This window comes from Gobio gobio (assembly GCF_949357685.1).
Source record: "Gobio gobio genome assembly, chromosome: 16".
Taxonomy (NCBI): Eukaryota; Metazoa; Chordata; class Actinopteri; order Cypriniformes; family Gobionidae; genus Gobio; species Gobio gobio.
This window is the reverse complement of record NC_137109.1, coordinates 25,191,362-25,213,873: the sequence shown is the minus strand read 5'-3', so window position 1 is coordinate 25,213,873 and position 22,512 is coordinate 25,191,362. Positions and strand designations below refer to the sequence as shown.

The 22,512-nt window shown below is 38.9% G+C and overlaps 1 protein-coding gene across 4 annotated transcripts in view; it reads right to left on the bottom strand.

Annotated features, from left to right (window-relative positions):
• Positions 1-21,807, bottom strand: part of arap3 (ArfGAP with RhoGAP domain, ankyrin repeat and PH domain 3) — a 54,722-nt gene extending 32,915 nt beyond the window's left edge. The window contains exons 1-4 of one of the 4 annotated variants that reach the window (XM_079838693.1): positions 21,663-21,795; positions 6,411-6,494; positions 2,173-3,191; positions 1,993-2,039 (exon numbers count right to left, since the gene is read on the bottom strand). In XM_079838693.1, the coding sequence (XP_079694819.1) occupies positions 1,993-2,039; positions 2,173-3,119 (994 nt within the window). In that variant the 5' untranslated portion in view covers positions 3,120-3,191; positions 6,411-6,494; positions 21,663-21,795. Of the gene's footprint in view, positions 1-1,992; positions 2,040-2,172; positions 3,192-6,410; positions 6,495-18,419; positions 18,445-21,662 lie in introns of those variants that run through there. The other 3 variants (XM_079838695.1, XM_079838692.1, XM_079838694.1) reach the window with 3 other exon arrangements.
• Between the last annotated feature and the right edge of the window lie 705 nt (positions 21,808-22,512).

Genomic DNA, 22,512 nt, shown 5'->3' with positions numbered 1-22,512 from the left:
TTAAAATAAATTAATTATTTGATAAATAGAAAGTTCAAATGAACAGCATTTATTTGAAATACAAATCTTTTGTAATATTATTAATGACTTTACGGTCACTTATGATTGATTTAATGTGTCCTTGCTGAATTCATTTCGGTCAACAAAAGAAATTCTTACCAACCAAGTTTTGCATGCATGTATGTATGTATGTATGTGTGCATGTATGCATCCATGTATGCGTGTATGTATGGATGTACTGTATGTATGTATGCATGCACATGTAGGTATATATGCAAGTGTATGTATGTATGTATGTGTGCATGTATGCATCCATGTATGCGTGTATGTATGCATGTACTGTATGTATGTATGCATGCACATGTATGTATATATGCAAGTGTATGTATGCGTATGTATGCATGTATGTATGTATGTATGTATGTATGCGTGTGTATGTATGTATGTATGTATGTATGTATGCGTGTATGTATGGATAGATGGATGTGTGTATGTATTGATGGATGTATGTATGCATGTATGTGTGTATGTATGTATGTGTGAATGCATGTAAGTGTGTGTGTGTATGTATGCGTATGTATGTATGTATGTGTGAATGCATGTAAGTATGTATGCATATGAATGTGTGTGTGTGTGTGTGTGTGTGTGTGTGTGTGTGTGTGTGTGTGTGTGTGTGTGTGTGTGTGTGTGTGTGTGTGTGTGTGTGTGTGTGTATGCGTATGTATGTATGTATGTATGCATGTGTGTGTATGCATGTATGCGTGTGTATGTATGCATGCATACATGTATGTATGTATGCGTGTATGTATGAATAGATGCATGTGTGTATGTATTGATTGATGTATGTGTGAATGCATGTGTGTATGTATGTATGTGTGAATGCATGTAAGTGTGTGAGTGTATGTATGTATGTATGTGTGTGTGTGTGTGTGTGTGTGTGTGTGTGTGTGTGTGTGTGTGTGTGTGTGTGTGTGTGTGTGTGTGTGTGTGTGTGTGTATGCATGCATGCATACATGTATGCATGTATGGATAGATGGATGTGTGTATGTACTGATGTATGTCTTTATGTATGTATTATATATATTATTTAAGTATATATATATATATATATATATATATATATATATATTCCCCAGCAAATGTCTTATTATGTGTAAATATTTGTATGAACATAAAATGATTGAACAACTGAGACATAAACTGAATACATTTCAGACATCTGAGGAACAAAAATTGAATAATGAGTCCCTGAACATGGAAGGGGCAGGGGGTTGTCTAATATCAAAAATAGCAGTCAGTATCTGGTGTAGCTGCTTTAAATACTACAGAGCATCTCATCCTCATGGACTGCAGCAGATTTGTCCGTTCTTGATGTGAGATGTTACTCCACTCGCGAACTCTTCTTGAGCCAAAGCCTGTTCTGCGAACTGGAACCTGACGCGAATTGGCCTCGTATTTCTAAAGACTTGAGGAATGTAATGCTGCAATGTGTTGTTTATGTGACTATAACAAGGCTATAACCAGTCTAAAAAAAAAAAAACCTTGCACATCCCGGAGGCAGGTAGTGGCCTCAAAGATGGGGGTAATAATTTGGCAGAGTTAAAATTCGGCACAACACCGGCCAATCATTCTGTGACCCAATGATTTATGGGACCGTACACAAAATGTAGTGATGGTAGGGTTAAAATTAGGATTTGGATTAGGATTAGCTCAATAAAGCGCCTACTACGGTCACATAATTCGGTGAGTCAAAAAGATTCGGCACAACACCGGAACCTCCTTTTCTGCAGTAGAAATGCACAGAATGGTTCGAGAACGGACACAACCCAGGAACCTGCACTGGAACCATGTCAGTGGAGAGAGGGAGAGATTCTTCACATACATTTTTCACAATATAATTGTTCAGAAAAAAAGATATGTAAGAAAGTCATACATGTTAGGAACAAATTTCAGGCGAGTAAATCATAAAACTTAGTGTGTTAATAAACCTACCAGACGTTCTTTTGGGTGTTTCAGTTGAGTTGGAGTTTTCTAAAGTGCTATAGGATGAGAACGTTTAATTAGTTGAGGAGGGATAGTCATAAGAATCAAAAATAATCTTTTAAATTAAATGGTATGGTATGCTCAGCAAAAAAAAAAAAAATTCATTCCAAAGAAGATTTAACGGTTTACCTATGATTTTCAGTGGATGGGCTGACCTCCTGCCGTGGAGGAGGAACGGGTAAAGAGCGACCCCAAAACACACGTGGAGTGCCTGATAAAGTGCCACAGTAGATTTCATTAGAGACCATCTCTAGCCCTGAGCAGGGAGGACTTGGAGGTGAACCAGGTGTGTTGGTGAAGGGAGAGCATTGATAACTAGAGGGGGAGTCAGGTGGGGTGCAGAGCGGTGGGGTACTGAGACGCTCCTGGTCTGACATTTTCCTGAATGTGGATGGGGGAATTCCTCGATTTAACCTAGGGGGCACCGGGGGTAACGGTCCACCAGTCTCTGGGGTTGAATTGGTAATACTCAAACCTGGTTCACAAGTAAATGTTTCAACAGTGTCTGTACTGGACACAGTAGAGGATGAATCTTCTGCAACTATTAGAAGTGGATCCTGAGATGACTTTCGACGAGGTTGCACTTCATGTTGTGTTGGTAAAGAAAATGTCTCGGCTCTTAGTTTGTGGAAGACAGTTCTTGGTTTTGGTACAGGCTTTACAACACCGGTGGTACGCTCGGAGAATGAGCGCTTCACTTGTGCACAAAGATTCGGGGCAGAGCTGTTACGTAAGGTTTCTAAAGAGTTGCCAGGATGTCTTGAAGGAGAACGAGGCTCCACATTGGCAGGGGTCACCTCGTGAATAGCGGACTCTGAATTACAGCGATCTAGCAAGGGCTCTTTCCTTTGATGTTGACAGATCAGCTGAATGTGCTCGACCAGTTTGAGGATACGCTTCCTGTGGCCGGTGGCAGAGACTCCCACCCTGTTCAGAGCGACATTGTCCACATGACAGAAGTCTCGGGCGAGAAGAAAGCCTGCCTGACGGAAGTGGTCCAGATATCTCTCGAGGTGGATGGAAGCCAACAGGTCCTCTGCATCTGAGCATGGACCGATTGTTGCCATAGTGTGCATGGGTGCTGTTTAGGCTGCATGCAAAACAGCAGCAGTTCCAGCCAAGAGCAGCAGACGACACCAGTCCTTCATCTGAGAAAACAAGCAGAGAAAAAAAAGTTAATGGTTAATGGAAAAATACCTCTTTAATTCACCAAGAATTTGATCTAACCTCAGTGTAATTAATTAATAATGTGTAAAATACATTAAATAACAAAAAGACTAGACTATATTTTTACATAATAATAATTATTATTTATATATATATATATATATATATAAATATATATATATATATATATATATATATATATATATATATATATATATATATATATATATATATATATATATATATATATATATATATATATATATATATATATATATATATATATATATATATATATATATATAAATTATATATACGGCTCCGACGTAACTCGGAAGCGCCGCACTGTATCTACTACGTCAACAGCGTATGAGACTGACACAGACGTGAAGAAATTGTTGAATACAGTCGTTATTTTTGTTTGTTTTTCGCACAAAAAGTATTCTCGAAGCATGGACTATTTTAACGATGTCTTTCCTTTCTGGGCCTTGAAAGTATTTAATTAAATTGCTGTCTATGGGGGGGTCAGAGAGCTCTCAGATTTCATCAAAAATATCTTCATTTATGTTCCGAAGATGAACGGGTCTTGTGGGTTTGGAACGACATGAGAGTGTATAATTAATGACAGAATTATCATTTATGGGTGAACTAACCCTTTAAAATTAAAGTAATACGGTATAAAATGTCTATCGTTAGAGATTTTGCTACATGTGTATATTGCAGTATGTCAAGTCAAGTCACCATTTTTTAAATATTAGAGTGTCTTACACTAAGTGCAAATAGCTTTAATAGGAAAATAATGGCTGTACAGCAGCTCTAGAAGAAAGTCACTGTCCAGTTTAAGTAAGTTCAGCACTGATTCAGCACGATAGAAAAAAATATGTCACAAAAAAAATCATTTTCGTAGTAAAAATCATTAGTTATTAACTTAGGGGCCAGTTACACGGCACAGTTTTCAACAGGAAACTTTTAATGCATTCTGGCCATTCATTTGCATGTATGTGTGTGACGATACAGATCCACTTTCGCGGCACGACTGAAGCGTGGTGTTGTGACGCTTCCCTTCATGTGTATGTTGATGGGCGTTCCTCAAGTTTACCGCTATGGGTGTGCGTTTGAGCCAGCGGGGAATGAAAAACAAAGGACCGGCGAGAGACTTCCCTCCGTCTCCATTTGCTCTACTTCGATTCGATAATCGCGTCGCGTTCAACGGATTAATTTGCATAAAGTTGGGCCAGCTTTTTGATGCGCGGCATTTGTTCAAATGCAGCGCCGCCTTCCCGGAATGCTTTGCGTGCGCGTTAAAGTCGCTTGACGTCATCCATAGGAATAAAGTGGAGTGCGGCGCGACAGAAGTGTTGCACGGACAAGTGGATCAGCACCCTAATATATACCATTACTGACACTTCAGGCACAACTATCATGATAATGATAATAGTGATGAGCTAGGGCTGCACGATTATGACAAAAAATCATAATTGTCGATTATTCCCTTGAAATTGTAATTGCAATTATTAAATACGACTATTCTATAGCATTAAGCCTCAAAAGTCAAATATACATTGGTTTGGTTTCTTTAAATAAAAAAAGTAAAAATATGCATAGTCTTATAATGTTATATTAAAAATAAAAATTAAAACAATGGGGAAAAACTTAAGATAATCTGTAGAAAGAAAAAAAACATTAAGTACACAGAATAATATAAGCAGACTTTTTTTGTAATTGCGATTAAATTTTATTGAACGATTACGTAATTGTGGCATCCGTAATTGTAATCACAATTACAAATTCGATTAATTGTGCAGCCCTAGGATGAGCACGAGTAATTGAACATGACAGCGACAATCAATCAAGAAAACAATGATGGCCTTGACTTTAAAAAAAAAAAGTTTATTTTTTTCTGATTGGTTATTGCGGCATTTTGGACGATACCTGAGCTCTGATTGGTTAATGCTAGAACATCACGCCTTCCAGACCACCCAAAAAAAGTGAAACTATGGGTTTGAAAGTGAGCAGTAATGCCTGGAATTAAATTATAAGGAGAACACTATTGTAAATTGAATAATTGTAAATTCTTAGGGCTTTAGTAGCCCGTGTTTCAGCGTTCAGAGTGCACATTCATACAAATTATTAATATTTATTATTATTATTATTATTATTTAATTATTATTATACTAGCATTGTGCCTAAATGCAAAGGCAACCGGTAATTTAAATCTTACAAAACTAAATGGGTAATGTCCACCTCTAAATATGATGAACAAAAGACATGGCTGATATTTGCAGGGAGGATGATGGTCTTTTTTTTGTGTGACAAAGAGCATTTTTCAGCAGCCTGAGACTGAATCACCCTGACATTTCCAGACAAGGCCATGACCCCGCTCATAGACTCTTAAAACCACTGCGTTGGAACAAAAAAGTCAGTGACTGAATAAAAACAAATCTTTGTTCCATTTGAAAATTAGCATTCAGAGTCGAAACACATGGGAATATTGCAGAATTGCACATCATGATAAGCTGTAACAGAGAGCATATGCAATGAATGACAATACTATTTTTAGAAGCCTCGATCCATTGAGGGAAAGCTGTTGAAAATGCGGTCCGCACGAGGGAACTAGCAACAGTCGAGGACTCCACCAGGGTGGGCCTGGGAGAAAATCCGTGCGGGTGGGGCAAAGCTTGTTCGGCAGGGGTGGCATAACTTTCGGAAGTGAGACTGAGAGAACGCTTTCTATAAACATTTCTGACTGCGTGTCCTAAAGAGAGATAGCACTTGAGAACAGTGGCCTACGAGGAATCTCAAGGCTACGAGTGGCATACGGCCAAACCCAGGAACAGAGGGCTGCTACATTTCATGAAGGGGTGGAGCCTGATGGGTGGGTGTGATGATAGGACAAACTCTCATCACAGAGTGTACAAATCCACAAAGGATTCACACTGTTCTCTCTCAAGGACATTTCAATAGGCGGTACTTATGAGCATGTACGGTACCACTTTCTATTTGTGGCAGAGATTAAATCAATCATAAATCACTCCACCTCGATTATAAAACACAATAAAAGTCAGGAACGTGTTAAAAAAGCCTTGTCTGTTTCACTCAACAACACTGAGTCGGAGTAAAAAAGCAGACGTTAGAAGGCTGTTAAAAAAGGTTGATGAGTCATATCCTCGTCTTCCTTTGTCTGGACTCTGGATGCTAACCTTTGGCTCAGGCACTCTGATTCACCGGATCCCACGGTGAGGGGGGAGGCAGGAAGCTTGTGAGGAGGACTGATAAAGTGTGACCTGAGGAAAGGAGAGAAATGGGTCTGGGTGTTTTCTTTTTCCCTTAGCAGCAATGCAGGAAAAAACTCCCTTCAGCAAGACTGTCATCATAAAGCCAACAAGTGGCAAAACAGCTGCAATTAATTCTGCCCAAATCCCTTAATCTACAGACTCCGCTCAAATTTGTTCTATAGATAATTTCAGTCTTAAGGTGACCAGACAACGTGTTTTTGGTGTTCTGTCCCCGACTAGAGCTGTCCCCAGATATGTCCCCGTTTTAAAGCACGTTCAAAACAACAACGTTGCAAAATCAGACCAACATACAGCAGCCTACTGGTTATAAAGCAATCATGAAGTGATTATTTTCACTAGAGATGCTCCGATCAGCATTTTGCACCATTTGTAGAAATGAAACTAACTCTAAATTAACTGAGTCAAGATCTTGAAGAACCACCAAGTGTTTATTTTAGAAAATGAGATAACTTAAGGCTACTGTAGGCCATCTTTCCCAAATGAATGTATATAATTATCTCACCTAAATATTTGATCATGCAGTGCATTTTTGTTTTTAAAAACAATTTTTCAGGTAGGTCTAACATTAGTATTGAGGTAAGAAATCCTAAAGACATTTAATAAGAATTCAAATGTAAATTAATATTGGTCTTCCCTGAATAAATTAAATTAGATTAATCCTTACACTTAAGGTTGCAAAAGTTAGTCATTCAAGAGCAGTGAGTGTCATAAAGGTTCATCAAACAACACAAGACAAAGAGAAACTCAGAGACAGCAGCAGTTTATTCGACAGCTGTCACTTTAAGAGCGAACACGGATACGGTTACATGCAGTTGCACAAACATTCACTCGCGAGTCACGACGGGGTTTACGTGCACACTCGTCAAGACGGTCATTTTGTACATACATTTGTGTGTATCTGACCATTTCAGCGCAATTTGTACTCGCAAGCTTTTTGTGAGATGGCGTGTGTGTGTGTGTGTGTGTGTCTCTCCAGACTGTGCGCGCGAGTGCTGAACGGTTTGAACACTGGCAAGACTTAAAAATAAATGCAAATGATAAACTTTAGTGACGATGCGACACTGCCTCGATTGTGCAAAGTGGCAAATCCTGTGTCAACTGTGCAGCTCGATTTTAGTGCACTACATTATACATTATAATTGTATATAAATTATACATTATAATTATTTTACCCGCGCTGGAAAGAGAACGAGACCGTGTCGCTGCATATCATGCCCTAGCTCTCACGGCAGGCACGGGTTTTATGTGTCGTCAGCATGCGATCGGTTCATGCGATCGGCCTTTTTGGAGACCGCCGATTAATCATCCCAAAGCGATTATCGACCGATCGAGATCGGTTGCCGATCAATCGGAGCACCCCTAATTTTCACCAACAGATGGCGCTGCAAGCTATGCTGACTCTACTTGGTCGCGCGCCGTTACTTCATGAAGACGTAACCTGGATGAGAGCAGAGCGCAATTATCGTCAAATATCAAAAGAAATACTTCTATCGCTTTCAAGGTAGTAACATACTAACTACTCATGGTAAAGGCTTAGTTCACCCAAAAATTTGTATTCTGTCATTAATTACTCACCCTCATGTGGTTCCAAACCCATAAGACACTAGCTATGTTTCCATCCACCTATTTTTATGCGCATTTTGGGATATTGCATCAAAAAATGCTGAACGGAAACGCCAAGATGCGCATAAATTCAAAAAATGCGCATTAAAAACGTAGGCGCTCATTTGAGTCGGATACATTTTCGATCCGATACGAAAACATGCACATAAACTACGATGAAAATGCATTTACCGAATAAATTCCTTGATGCGCATAAAGAAAATCATGTGATTTTCGCGATGTAACAGCATAACTGTACTAACCAGCGGGAAAATCTTGTTTTCACAGCATCTGAAATGTTTTTTTGAAAGTTTTGGTCTTTCAGAAGTCTGTTGTCAAAGATGCTCGGTATATTTCCCTCCTAGAACGGTCTTACACGACTGCGTTCCCAAACAGCACATCTGCCTCTGAAAGCAAGACAACACGTTTATTGAGAGGCACAAGTTTCTCTGAGACGCAAATCATTTATTATATACGAAAATGATTATATATGGTGGCTTCTCCTATGTTTCTTAGTGATTTTTTAGCAGTAGTTTATCAGGAAGTGACGATAATGTTCTCTTCGACTCACTGGATGGAAACGGTGCTTTATTCGCAAATGTTTTATGAGATATTGCATTTTTGCGCATAAATTACTTTGGTTGGAAACATAGCTACTGACTCCAGTGGTTCAAACTTTAATTTTATGAAGCGATGAGAATACTTTTTGTGCGCAAAAAAACTAACAAAAATAACAACTTTATTCAACAATTTCTTCTCGTCTGTGTCAGTCTCCTACGCAGTTTACGTTGCTGCGTCAGCATCACACGCATGTGCCGTATTGCTCACGTGAACAGCATTGGCCAATGGTAAGCCAGCGTGCTGGGGTGGCTCTGACGTAACCCGGAAGCACCGCACCGTATTAACTACATCAACAGCGTATGAGACTGACACAGACGTGAAGAAATTGTTGAATACAGTCGTTATTTTTGTTTGTTTGTTTTTCGCACAAAAAGTATTCTCGAAGCATGGACTATTTTAACAATGTCTTTCCTTTCTGGGCCTTGAAAGTATTTCATTAAATTGCTGTCTATGGGGGGGGTCAGAGAGCTCTCAGATTTCATCAAAAATATCTTCATTTGTGTTCCGAAGATGAACGGGTCTTGCGGGTTTGGAACGACATGAGGGTGAATAATTAATGACAGAATTATCATTTATGGGTGAACTAACCCTTTATATTAAAGTAATCCTATGTGTGCCTCAATAGGGTGCGGGATTGTTTTGCACAATTTTAAACATCACTGAAAATTTAAGTCACAACGCAGTAATTTCCACACATCTTAACTATATAAAAATAAATTACCAATTACACTTGCAACAAATACATTTGCAGAAAAAACAAGCCTAAAAAAACATAAAATAAGCCTAAAAAGCAAAATAAAAAGCCCAAAAAAGGATAGTAAGTATACAAAACATTTGAAACATTTCCATTTACAGTGTAAACAGATAGTACAAATTTAAATATTAAATACAATTATAAAATGTGAAAAAATGTCATTTATGTTGTTTTATTTTTGTACTTTTGTTATTTTATATTTTATTGTTGTGTGTGGGGGGGGGTTGTGTTTTTTTGTGTGTTTTTTTTTTGCAGGTGTAGTAATCCTAATAATTAAAATAAATCCTAATAATTATTAGTGTTGATAATAATATATGGTACCCACAACAATGTTAAAAATAAACATTCAAAAATGTAGTGTCCCCGTTGTTTAATTAAACGAGATTTCAGTGATATTTGGACCACTCAAATAGGAAATGTCCATAGTTTCCATTTCATAAATCTGATCACCTTAGTGTTAACTATGCTGTCTGTTTTTGTTCTTTGTAAAAATTTTAAATTTATAATTAATGTTTGAAAATCTAAATGTAAAATGTAACTGTCATTGTAATATTTGCCTACTGAATTGCAACTGGTCTTCTCTCTTGCATCTATTTGCATACTGAATTATGATGATACTTGTGATTCTCGTGTGAAGTCAAACAAATAATTGTAGTGTCATGAAAGTGGCTCTGGTGCAGGATTTTATTTACACTACCGTTCAAAAGTGTGTGATCAGTAGATTTCTTTTTATTATTCTGTAAGAATACATTCAATTGCTCAAAAGTTAGATTTTTTTTTTAGACATTTATATGGTTCATCAAATTCATCAAAGAATCCTGAGGAAAAAATCGATCACAGTTTCCACAAAAACTGTTTTCAACGTTGATAAATATAAGAAATGTTTCTTGAGCAAACAAATCATCATATTAGAATGATTTCTGAAGGAGCATGTGACACTTAAGACTGGGGTAATGATGCTGAAAATTCAGCTTTGATCACAGGAATAAATGACATTTTAAAATATAATTAAATATAAAACAGTTATTTTAAATTGTAATAATATTTCAAAAATACTGTATTTTTGATCAAATAAATGTGAGGTAAGACTCCTTTCAAACATATTTTACAAATCTCACAAACTTCAAACTTTTGAACAGTATACAGAGAAACCCAAACTTGCACTATTCGTTTGGTTCCTTGCAAGAGGTGGCATTTCCTTCATCTCATTTTGGATTTGCTGCACTTAATGCAGCACACATGGTTCAAAATTAATATCAATTGACTCTAAATACAACAAACACCCAACCATTTCACAGCTGCATTTCTCAACCCCTACACAAAAAAGCTGTATTCACACATTTTTTTGAGTGACATCAAACAACCACATTGTCACTTTAATACTACGCTACATATTTTCAGGTTGACATGCAGGCTCCCATGTCCGTTTTAGCTTGCAACTGCATGTACAGTTGTGCAGTTAAGACAGGGATTATTTTGCAAAAGGAATCCAAGAAAAGTCAACCACAATTTCTAACTTTACAGCATACAGTGCATAAGACAAGAGCAACCAGTCTGCCATTACTTATAGACAGTTTTTGCCTAATGGACAATTAAATAGTCAAAAATTCTATAGGCTTTGAATAGTCAGGAGCAAGCACAGTATAATTTTTTTAACTAAGTAGCCAATAAGTAACCATCCCACAGCCTACAGCCTTATAAAAAAACACTGTCATGGACACAGAGGAACGACACACTATAAACGGGGTAGTGTTTGTCTAATGACCGCATTCCCTCCCCGCTGTGACCTGAGGATTCCGGGGGAAGGGTCGCTTTCTGATAAGAATGAGACGGTCTCGGGCAGGCCTGTTCTCGCAGATGAAGGTCTAGAGATGGTAAGGCAAGCAGCAGGACATCAGAACCATCTCATTCCAGCAGCACTGTACCTGTATCTTCAAATCATCCTCCACATCTTGACTGAAAGCAAGATGGCCACCATCTCAAACAACAATCAACATGTATTTTGCTGGGAAAACTGTGCCCTGCTCTGCTCTGTCCGCCCCGCCCTAACTATATTTATCTTAATGGCCGATCTGGGTTTTCTCCGAACTACTGAATACACAGGATACAGCTGTCCCTCAAACAAAACCCTCCTCCTCTCTCCCGTGCTAGAGGAAAAAAAGAGAATGTGCATGATACAAAGAGAAACTGGAGATCATCGCAGCCATCTGGAACCATAAGAGGGGTCAACATGATCTCATGAGCATTCGTATGTAATGTACATGTGGTAAAACCAAACTTTATGTAAATGTCATTCCAAATCCAAACCATAAGACTTTCATTCATCTTTAGAACACAAAATAAGATCTTTTTAATGAAATCTGATAGTCTGTCCCTCCAATGACAGCTATGCAACTACCACTTTGACGCTTCAAAAAGTTCATAAAGAGATTGTCAAAAACTAATCCATAACCTCATCCATGTTATGTCTTCGTGAAGTAGCGGCGTGCGACCAAGTAGAGTTAGCATAACTCGCAGCGCCATCTGTTGGTGAAAATAATCACTTCACGATTGCTTTTATAACCAGCAGGCTGCTGTATGTTGGTCTGATTTAGTCAAAATTTCTGGAAGAGACTTGATCGCTTTATATGATAACCGATTGAATTTTGGATTTTATTCGCATATAAACATTGATCTTGCTTGACCTGCTTGACGCACAAGAACAAACCTCTTTGGTTCTTGTCAAGCTCAAACGTGCTGCGTAACATGAGAATGAACCTCATTGGTTCTTGTGAAGCTCAAACGTGCTGCGTAACACATGATTATGAACACCATTGGTTCTTGCTGAAGCTTAAATGTGCTGCGTAACATGAGAATGAACCTCATTGGTTCTTGTGAAGCTCAAACGTGCTGCGTAACATGAGAATTAACCTCATTGGTTCTTGTTGAAGCTCAAACGTGCTGTGTAACACGAGAATGAACACCATTGGTTCTTGCTGAAGCTCAAACGTGCCACTTAACACGAGAATGAACCTCATTGGTTCTTGCAGAAGCTCAAACGTGCTGCGTAACATGAGAATTAACCTCATTGGTTCTTGTTGAAGCTCAAACGTGCTGTGTAACACGAGAATGAACACCATTGGTTCTTGCTGAAGCTTAAATGTGCTGCGTAACATGAGAATGAACCTCATTGGTTCTTGCAGAAGCTCAAATGTGCTGCGTAACACGAGAATTAACCTAATTGGTTCTTGTTGAAGCTCAAACGTGCTGTGTAACACGAGAATGAACCTCATTGGTTCTTGTTGAAGCTCAAACATGATGTGTAACACACGAGAATGAACACCATTGGTTCTTGCTGAAGCTCAAACGTGCTGCGTAACACAAGAATGAACGACATGAGGGTGAGTAAGTAATGACAGAACTTTAATTTTTTGGTGAACTATCCCTTTAATCGTTTAAAGTGACTGTTAAAAATGTATTTGTCAGTGAATCATTTATTCAAGAGATTTGTTCAAAAACACTGATTCATCCAGTAATGAAACAAGTGAAGTCTTCACGAGCGAGTCATTGAATTTCAAACAGATTTTTTTAAATAATGCATTCAAATGAATAAAAAAAATGTTAAATAGACATTTTGTCAGAACCTCTAGTAAATTACAAGTTATTTTGTTTAATTGTCTGTTTAGAATTGTGGGAGAGAAATTGTAATTCTCAATTTATCCAGAATCGTGCAGCTTTAGTTTACGTCAGTGATCTCAAAGACTCATTTGCTCTTGCCTGTGTTGGGCTTGTCCCAAATGGCACCCTAAACACTCAAAGTCGTCCTACGGGTCCGCACTTTAATGATGTAATGCTGTTTTGACTGTCGGGAAGCACAACCTTCTGAAACCTACAATGACAAATGGGACACACTACGGTCTCATGGACTTCACAATCATGCAGTGGCCATTGTAAGTCCACAAGACCGTAAGTGACTTTGAAGTGTGCCATTTGGGACAGGCCCTGTCATTGATTGTGACATGCCATGTTTTGGGTGATATATGCATTTCAATGAGTAGTGCGTGCCTTCACGGAGTGGATCGGGAATAGATATTTAATGATTAACAACACAAAACTATTATAGTTGTGTATTGAGAATGCAACATATTGCAACACACTGCTTTGGTACTGCTTTTTGACATTTTTGTAATAAATAAATGATTGTGATTACATTACATTCTTACTGTACATTTTTTAAGAAACTGCTAAGGTTCGTTTTAGAGGTAGGAGTGGGTCAAAATATTGATTTAACAGTATTTTGTAACTGAACATTTTTCTGCCCGTTATATTTTAGATATTTTTTTATACTCTAAAGTGGTTATGTTTAGGTTTGGGTGTAGGGTTAAGGGATCTAAAATATAATGGTAAAATGATATAAAATGGTAAAAATGCAACTATACAACCAGGCTGGTCTCATGAAATGAAATTTGAATGAGGCAGAAACAAACGTGCCGCACACCCTGAAAAGTGAATCGATCGCTTCCAGGTGGTTTGTCCCATATACAGTGGGGAGAACAAGTATTTGATACACTGCCGATTTTGCAGGTTTACCACTTACAAAGCATGTAGAAGTCTGTAATTTTATCATATACTCTTCAACTGTGTGTGATGGAATCTAAAACAAAAATCCAGGAAATCACATTGTATGATTTTGATTTGCAATTACAGAGATCTTACGTTTCCTGTAGTTCTTGACCAGGTTTGCACACACACTGCAGCAGGGATTTTGGCCCACTCCTCCATACAGACCTTCTCCAGATCCTTCAGGTTTCGGGACTGTCGCTGGGCAATACGGACTTTCAGCTCCCTCCAAAGATTTTCTTTTGGGTTCAGGTCTGGAGACTGGCTAGGCCACTCCAGGACCTTGAGATGCTTCTTACGGGGCCACTCCTTAGTTGCCCTGGCTGTGTGTTTCGGGTCGTTGTCATGCTGGAAGACCCAGCCACGACCCATCTTCAGTGCTCTTACTGAGGGAAGGAGGTTGTTGTCCAAGATATTGCGATACATGGCCCCATCCATCCTCCCCTCAATACGGTGCAGTCGCCCTGTCCCCTTTGCAGAAAAGCATCCCCAAAGAATGATGTTTCCACCTCCATGCTTCACGGCTGGGATGGTGTTCTTGGGGTTGTACTCATCCTTCTTCTTCCTCCAAACACGGCGAGTGGAGTTTAGACCAAAAAGCTCTATTTTGGTCTCATCAGACCACATGACCTTCTCCCATTCCTCCTCTGGATCATCCAGATGGTCATTGGCAAACTTCAGACGGGCCTGGACATGCGCTGGCTTGAGCAGGGGGACCTTGCGTGCGCTGCAGGATTTTAATAGATGATGGCGTAGTGTGTTACTAATGGTTTTCTTTGATGGTGCGTTCACACCAGACGGGAATGACGCGATTCGCGCGAGTGATTTACATGTTAAGTCACTGCAGAGACGCGAAATGGCATTCGGCGGCGCGAATGGCGCGATTCGCGTGAATTGAGCGTTTTGAACGCGTGAATCACGTTGGTTGAATCGCTCAAGTTGAAAAATCGGAACTTTGGCGGATTTTCACGCCGCGTTAACCAATCACGAGCTTGCTCTAGTAGTGACAACAATGAGAAGAAAATCTGTATATTAATATCTGGTTCAGACAATATGATTATCACTGTGATAACATTAAATGACATGAAACACAATCCAGTCTCGTTTTGTTAAATGCAAGTTTATGTATGATCAATAATACAAAAGTATAAGTTAAAGGTATAATAAGCTATACATGAAATAAAGCAAACAATTCAGTCAAACATTCAAAGTCAGTGCTAATCGGCTACAACTATAACGTACAGTTATAGCCTAAAAATATAAAAGTAATGAAACTTCACTTTGCCCTCAGCCAAAACGATTTGCCAGGGAACAAATTATAGATCCATGAGACCAAAGATCGCCCGTTACATAAGACGAATTATAGCTCGAGACACACCACAGAGACATCAGAGCCAGCAGCGGAAGGACTAGGCGAGGAAAGGCTTCTCTCGCCGGGGTAAACAAGCGCGGAGCACCGCTGATCCACTGGAGCTCACAACTCTGAAAACGGCAGATAAAATGTTCAAATAGGCACTCTTTTTATAAATAAACCACAGATTTCAGCTTTAAACAAAGTTCTACATTATCGCCTGAAAAAGTCCTAAAAATACGTTTTGTCACACATTAACAGTAGATTTTAAAGGTCCCATGGCATGGCATTTTTCTATTATTTTATAGTGTTTTCTGAGGTGTACTTATATTATTAGTATGATTTTTACATCATAAAATGTCATAATTTAGAAATAAAAGGCATTTTTTCTATACTGCTGTTTGCCCTGTGGCTGAATGCCCTGCTTCAAGAGGCGTGTCTGCTGTGAGACTTCAGTAAAAACGCCCACTGTTGTGATTGGCTGACATCTTTGCATTTTAAATGAGCGGAGGGGGCGTGGTTTAACTAGGCACGAGCAGGCACGAGTCTGCCAGAGAGACGGATGGACCTGTGTTCACTTCTCATCAGTTCTCTCAGCATGTCTCAGTTCAGGGTGAACTGTTGTAGTTACTAGCATATACTTCAGGTTATTAGTTTATTTCTAGTCGGAGGGGCTGTCACTCATGTCAGAAAGTTAGTAACTTTAGTAAATTATGGATCAGCGCTGACTCGAGACGCGAACCGTTTAGAACGATTCAGTCCGATTTGGTGAACTGGTTCGGTTCACTAAAAAGAACCGATTCAAAAGAATGATTCGTTCGCGAACCGGACATCACGGAGACGAAGCGATTGCTAGCAAAGTTATTTATAGTAACTACTGAGTTATGAGAGCGCTGTCAGTCAGCGCGAGTTTATTGTGTTTGTATCTGAGAGTTCTGAATAAACACGAGTCTAAGTCACACCGAGTCCTCTTCATCATTATTCTACCAACTTTGTAACACATGCAATGTACCATTACAGCGAGATGAACGAGTTAGTAAGTGTTGAGTATAGCATTATTTCTAGATATGTTCCAATCATATGAATAGCGTCATTGACGCGCATTGAGTAACGTTACACAGCGCAAACAAAGACACAACAGCTGTAATCGAATGTAATCCAGTTTATTGTGGGGAAAGCTGGCTAGCCTAGCCGGATACCCTCACGCTTACCCTCCTTCTGCTTAATCTCACGCCGCGTTTGGTGCCTCCGCTGTGGGCCAGATGCAGTACTGGGGGTCGGGGATGTTGGAGGCCGAGCTTCGGCGTGTGTGAAGTTTATCTCTAAAGATGTGACTGCTGATGTTAAACAGAAAAGACTGTATGCACATTTTAGAACAGATAGACGCGACAAGGACGTACAAAAACACTGACTCACAAGATAGAAAACACGAAAACACTGTTCTGTCGGGAGAGAGAGAAGCCGCTGCGTGTCCACAAATAATAAATAATAAGCTACACATAAGAAATCAATGATCACAGATCAGAAGGAACTGAAGAAAGACTTCTGTTTTCATTTGTACATCCAAACACTGAGAAACTGCCAGTGTTCACTCGTTCACAAGTAACGTTAATGATCTCGAGTGTTTGCATGGGCGTGCCAGATTCTCTGGGCGGGGGAAAGGGAGGAAACCGTTCCTGCTTGGACGTCAAACCAGGAGACTTCAGGATTGGCTCGTCTGGCCTGTCATTTTCTCAAAGGCAGAGAAAGACAGCCAGAACTCGGTTTTACACCGATCAACATTTCTATCCACTTGGGGACAATATTCAGGCTAGGGGAACTCATATTAATGTTGAAATACCTCATAAAATGAAAATTTCATGCCATGGGACCTTTAACAAAAAAAAGACGTGTCAGCCATGTCAGCCATTTCTCAACGAGACGAGCCGGCTGGCAGAAGCCCCTCCAATGACGCGAATTTGCGTCTGTTGTGCAGTGAATGTCACACGCGAATGAAGCGTACTTCACGCGCGAATGAAGCGAGTAAACTCAAAATGTTCAAGCGTCCAACTTCGCGCGAATTATTCGCGTCAATCGCATCCGGTGTGAACGCCACATAAGACTGTGGTCCCAGCTCTCTTCAGGTCATTGACCAGGTCCTGCCGTGTAGTTCTGGGCTGATCTCTCACCTTCCTCATGATCATTGATGCCCCACGAGGTGAGATCTTGCATGGTGCCCCAGACCGAGGGAGATTGACCGTCATCTTGAACTTCTTCCATTTTCTAATAATTGCGCCAACAGTTGTTGCCTTCTCACCAAGCTGCTTGCCTATTGTCCTGTAGCCCATCCCAGCCTTGTGCAGGTCTACGATTTTATCCCTGATGTCCTTACACAGCTCTCTGGTCTTGGCCATTGTGGAGAGGTTGGAGTCTGTTTGATTGAGTGTGTGGACAGGTGTCTTTTATACAGGTAACGAGTTCAAACAGGTGCAGTTAATACAGGTAATGAGTGGAGAACAGGAGGGCTTCTTAAAGAAAAACTAACAGGTCTGTGAGAGCCGGAATTCTTACTGGTTAGTAGGTGATCAAATACTTATGTCATGCAATAAAATGCAAATAATTATTTAAAAATCATACAATGTGATTTTCTGGATTTTTAGATTCCGCCTCTCACAGTTGAAGTGTACCTATGATAAAAATTACAGACTTCCACATGCTTTGTAAGTAGGAAAACCTGAAAGATGGTTTGTCATTTTAGGTCGTTTTTATCACCCTGATATAAGTTCAAGTATTTGTTTTTTAAAATAAGTTTTGTTTTAGTTAGTTATTTGATGCTATAAAAACGGGGGTGCGACGTCATGACGTCATGTGATTGACACCTTGTCACTGAAACACCAATGGATTTTTTAACGGGATTTTCGGGAGGAGATTGGAGCTTTAACTTTAATTTCTACATTTCCACATATGTTTATTTCACAGCAACATAATGAGTTGTTCTGCAGCTTACAGACTCCGGTCCCATATCAGCGCCATATTTGGACGTTGACGGCTTCACTTTTCTCCAATAGAAGATAGTGAAGGGGCGTCGTCCATCTTTTTTACAGTCTATGGGCAGAACACCTAAAACATAGAAAGAACTTTCACGGATTGCTGACCTTGACAAGCTCCTCTTGATTTTTGAAAGCACCACAAAACAGAAATTTTAACCATTTATATAGACATCAAAATGCTAGACACCAAAGCAGCTAACAGAATAAGATGGTCTTTCATGGAAACAGGGACTGCAACAAATATTGATTTTACGCAATAAAAGAGCCACTCATTTCAATGAAACAGCTTGGCTGTCTGATACACATTTCCTCTTTCGGAATATTATTACAAAATGAAGCCAGTGATGATGCATGTTTTCTTGTAATGATGCGTGAACAGTCGATGTCTATTGAAAATGACACACACACACTCGCTGACAACTGTTCTTTTTTGCAAGCATTTCACCAATTTTACATTTAAATAGGATACCAACTGGACACATACACACTTTATCAGTACTAAGAGTGTCCTTTCTGTGTGATACTAAATTGTTTTAGTTAACTGATGACAGAAGTTACATTTTTGGGTGAACTAACCCTTTAAGCTCTCTTAAGCTGCTATTTCTGCTAGATTTTTTTTTATGTCTGTAGACGTTTTGGCATGGGGTCTCCTAAAAATCAAGCAACTCAAGCAAAACATGTGTTGAATATAGAATTAGCTACTTATGTTGTTCATGCATGTCTTCCCATTTTTATTTACGCATAAGTCATAAGTCCTACTAATGCCAACGGTGATGGCAACTCATACTGTACGCCCTGTTTGGGAACAACCAAAAGCTGTGTTTCAGTTCCACCCACTCGATTCATAGGAAGTTCATAGGAAGTAACAAAACTATCTCAAATCATAATGGAAGGGACAACTTGGGTTGCTATCTGAACAGAAATCTTCAAATTACTATTTGCACTTCAAATGATGTTTCATAGAGATTAAAAAAACTGTACATCTAGGCAATACATGCAACAGGAAATTAAGACATTAGCACATAGCATCTCAAATAAAGCCTTCGACTAGTACAATTCAGTCTCGTGGGAGAGCAGTGAGTAAACTTTAAAAGAGTAAACTTTTTTGTCGTTATTTTGCATGATCATATTCATTTGTTGTTTTGATTTTCATTAATGAAAAAAGATGCTTCAAAACCTTGTTGATGGCACTGCTCTGTGAGTTATGATGGACAAAAGCATCTCCAAACATCTTTCCCTCTCATATCCTACTCAAACATCCCTGGGCTTCCAGAACGAACAATTAGTGGAAGCTGTAGAGTCAAAAGCAATTTGTGAAACGCAGGAATCAAGGAGGCTTTTGGGATGCAGTGTGCTGGGGGGTGTGTATAAATAACAGTGAAGCACTATTGTGTGACACAATACGTCATTGTTCACAACTGGTGGAGGCCGCGTAGCTGAGATGACAGAACACACTTGTGTATTAATCTGCTGGACCCCTGCTCAAACACATATTGAGATCTCAGTTCCCTCCACGCTGCTGCTAGATAACCTTCGCTTTCACATTTAAGTCCTATCAGATCCTTTAATGTCCAACAAAAATGGCTAACTAACAGAGAGATTTGTTTTAAATGAAAACACAAATATTGTAGCAGCCAATGCATATACATAAAAACGTAAGCGAAAACATTCCCTACAAACTTCCTCTCTTTTAAAATTGTTTGTTTCACATGATTATTTCATTAATTTATTGTAAAATCCAGTGGCTTCATTGAAGTATATTTGACATATATGTGTGCCATGTCGCGATAGAAAGGGGGATGTTGTGATTATTTATTTATTACATTTATTATAATCAAAGAAAATGTCTCACCCTGAAAAAAATTATCACCGTTTTTATAAAAAATATTAAGCAGTACAACTGCTTTCAACATTGATAATAATTAGAAAATGGTTATTGAGCATCAAATCAGCATTTTAGAAGGATTTCTGAAGGATCACGTGACTGAAGATTAGAGTAATGATGCTGAAAATGTTACTTTGCCATCACAGGAATAAATTATATTTTAAAATATATTCAAAGAGAAAACTGTAATTTCAAATTGTAATAATATTTCACAATATTACTGTTTTTACTGTATTTTGGATTCGTAAACATAAGAAACGTCTTTCAAAATCATAAAAAAAAATCTTACCAACCCCAAACTTTTGAATGGTATATTATATTTATTATATTATATTATATTGCAATTTCTTCTGTAATTACAACCCTCTAAAAATACAACAACGATGAACTAAAGAACAATCGTACAAAATGAAAACACTCGAAATTAAAAATCACATCTTTGCACTGGACATTCCAAGGCTCAAATCTCTGCTGGATCTGAAAATATATTTCCCATCCTCCAAGTGTCATGAAGTGCACCGAGGGAATACAGGTCAGATTATGCAACAAGAGATTTATCACAATTAATACACTCGTCCATGTTGTGAGAACTTAATCTGCATCTGGGAATCTGCTCAGTTAGACATATGGCACATACAGGGGTACAAGGACACATTTAAAAAGTGGGGGATGAATGTAGAGTTTCCACATCATCCACACTATAGCTACACTTGCTGGATGAAAATGTTTTCTGCAGAGGCCTTCAAAATGCCTAGTTATTCTTGCGAATTCCCGGCAGACTCCCACGGTTGTTGTGTCTGTAAGGAACTGGCAAATTAGCTCTGGGTGTTTCTAATTCAGTTTAAACTAAACTGTGACATTCAGCGAGTGTAAAGCCTCTGGGTATCGGATTCCTCAGTCAGTGAGCAACACCCTACAGAGCCAATCTTGCGTTACACTGCATTACATGAGGACTCAATGCACCTCTGCTGTTCCTGACAGGAGAATCAGTGGAATTCAATCTCAATAGTCAACACTCTGCTGGGAAGCTAATAGTTAAACTCACGACCTTAACTAAAAAGTAACCTTTACTTGACAGAACGTCCTTCTTTACAAGGTCTGAGATTTCAGACCACAAAGGCTTCGAGATCTGCACTATGAAAAACGAGTTCAAAAAACGCTCATTAGATGTTAGAAGATCTTACTGTACACACTTTACGCACTGGACAGCCTTCGGATATGAATCACACTCCCCGCTATCTGACAGCTTGTTAGATGTTGTCAAATACCTAACGATATAAGTTTGAATGTAAAAGGATTTTAAATGACACCTTACCTTAATTAATTCGCGTTACATATTCGCGCGATATCGCGTTGAGTTGATGCGGAGCGTTTTAAACTCCAGTAATGTGAGATGTGCTGGAGAAAGTTTGAGTGTTGCGCTGCTGATAGTTGTGTTTGTTATGCCGGAGATTCAGTGCACAGGCACAGCGCTGCTGCTGCTGAGAACTAACTGAGCTCTTAAAGGGACAGCGACGTGTATCCACTGTGCCGATATTAGTGATCTTCATTCAGTATAGTGCTCTGGTCAGGCCACAAAAGCCTAACACAGTTTCAAAAACACACAATTAACCAAAGAATGTTGAATATTTTTACGTGTTAATGGAGAAATGTGGCGTATGTGTAAAAATTTTCCAGTTTCCCTGAATTTCCTGTATAGGGTTTTAGAATGGTGGTTTGTGATTTATATGTAAAATACGATTTGTGGTTAGCAGAGACTTTCACGTGTGTTGTTCTACAATATAAACTACCCACAGGAATTAATCAAACGTTGCCTATTGTTAAAATGCAGTTGCTAAATAAAGACTATAGGCTACCACAAGGATGGATGAATCGTCAACAATTGCTGTCGAAAACCCTTACGAAAACCAATCATATTTTTTGAAGTTTTGACTACCAAACTAGGTAGGCTAGGTACCAAACTAGGTTTTTATAGCAAAACCTTGGTTAATTTTTTGGTTAGAAAAACTACAATAACCATTGTTTTTTTGTTTTTTTAATCGTAGTAAACCATGGCCTAATTTTCGTAATTGACACTACTACCCACAGTTTTAGCTAAATTCAGAAATAGATTGGCAACACTAAATGATGAGTGTTTCTAAATGTGTGTAACTGTATATTTTTGA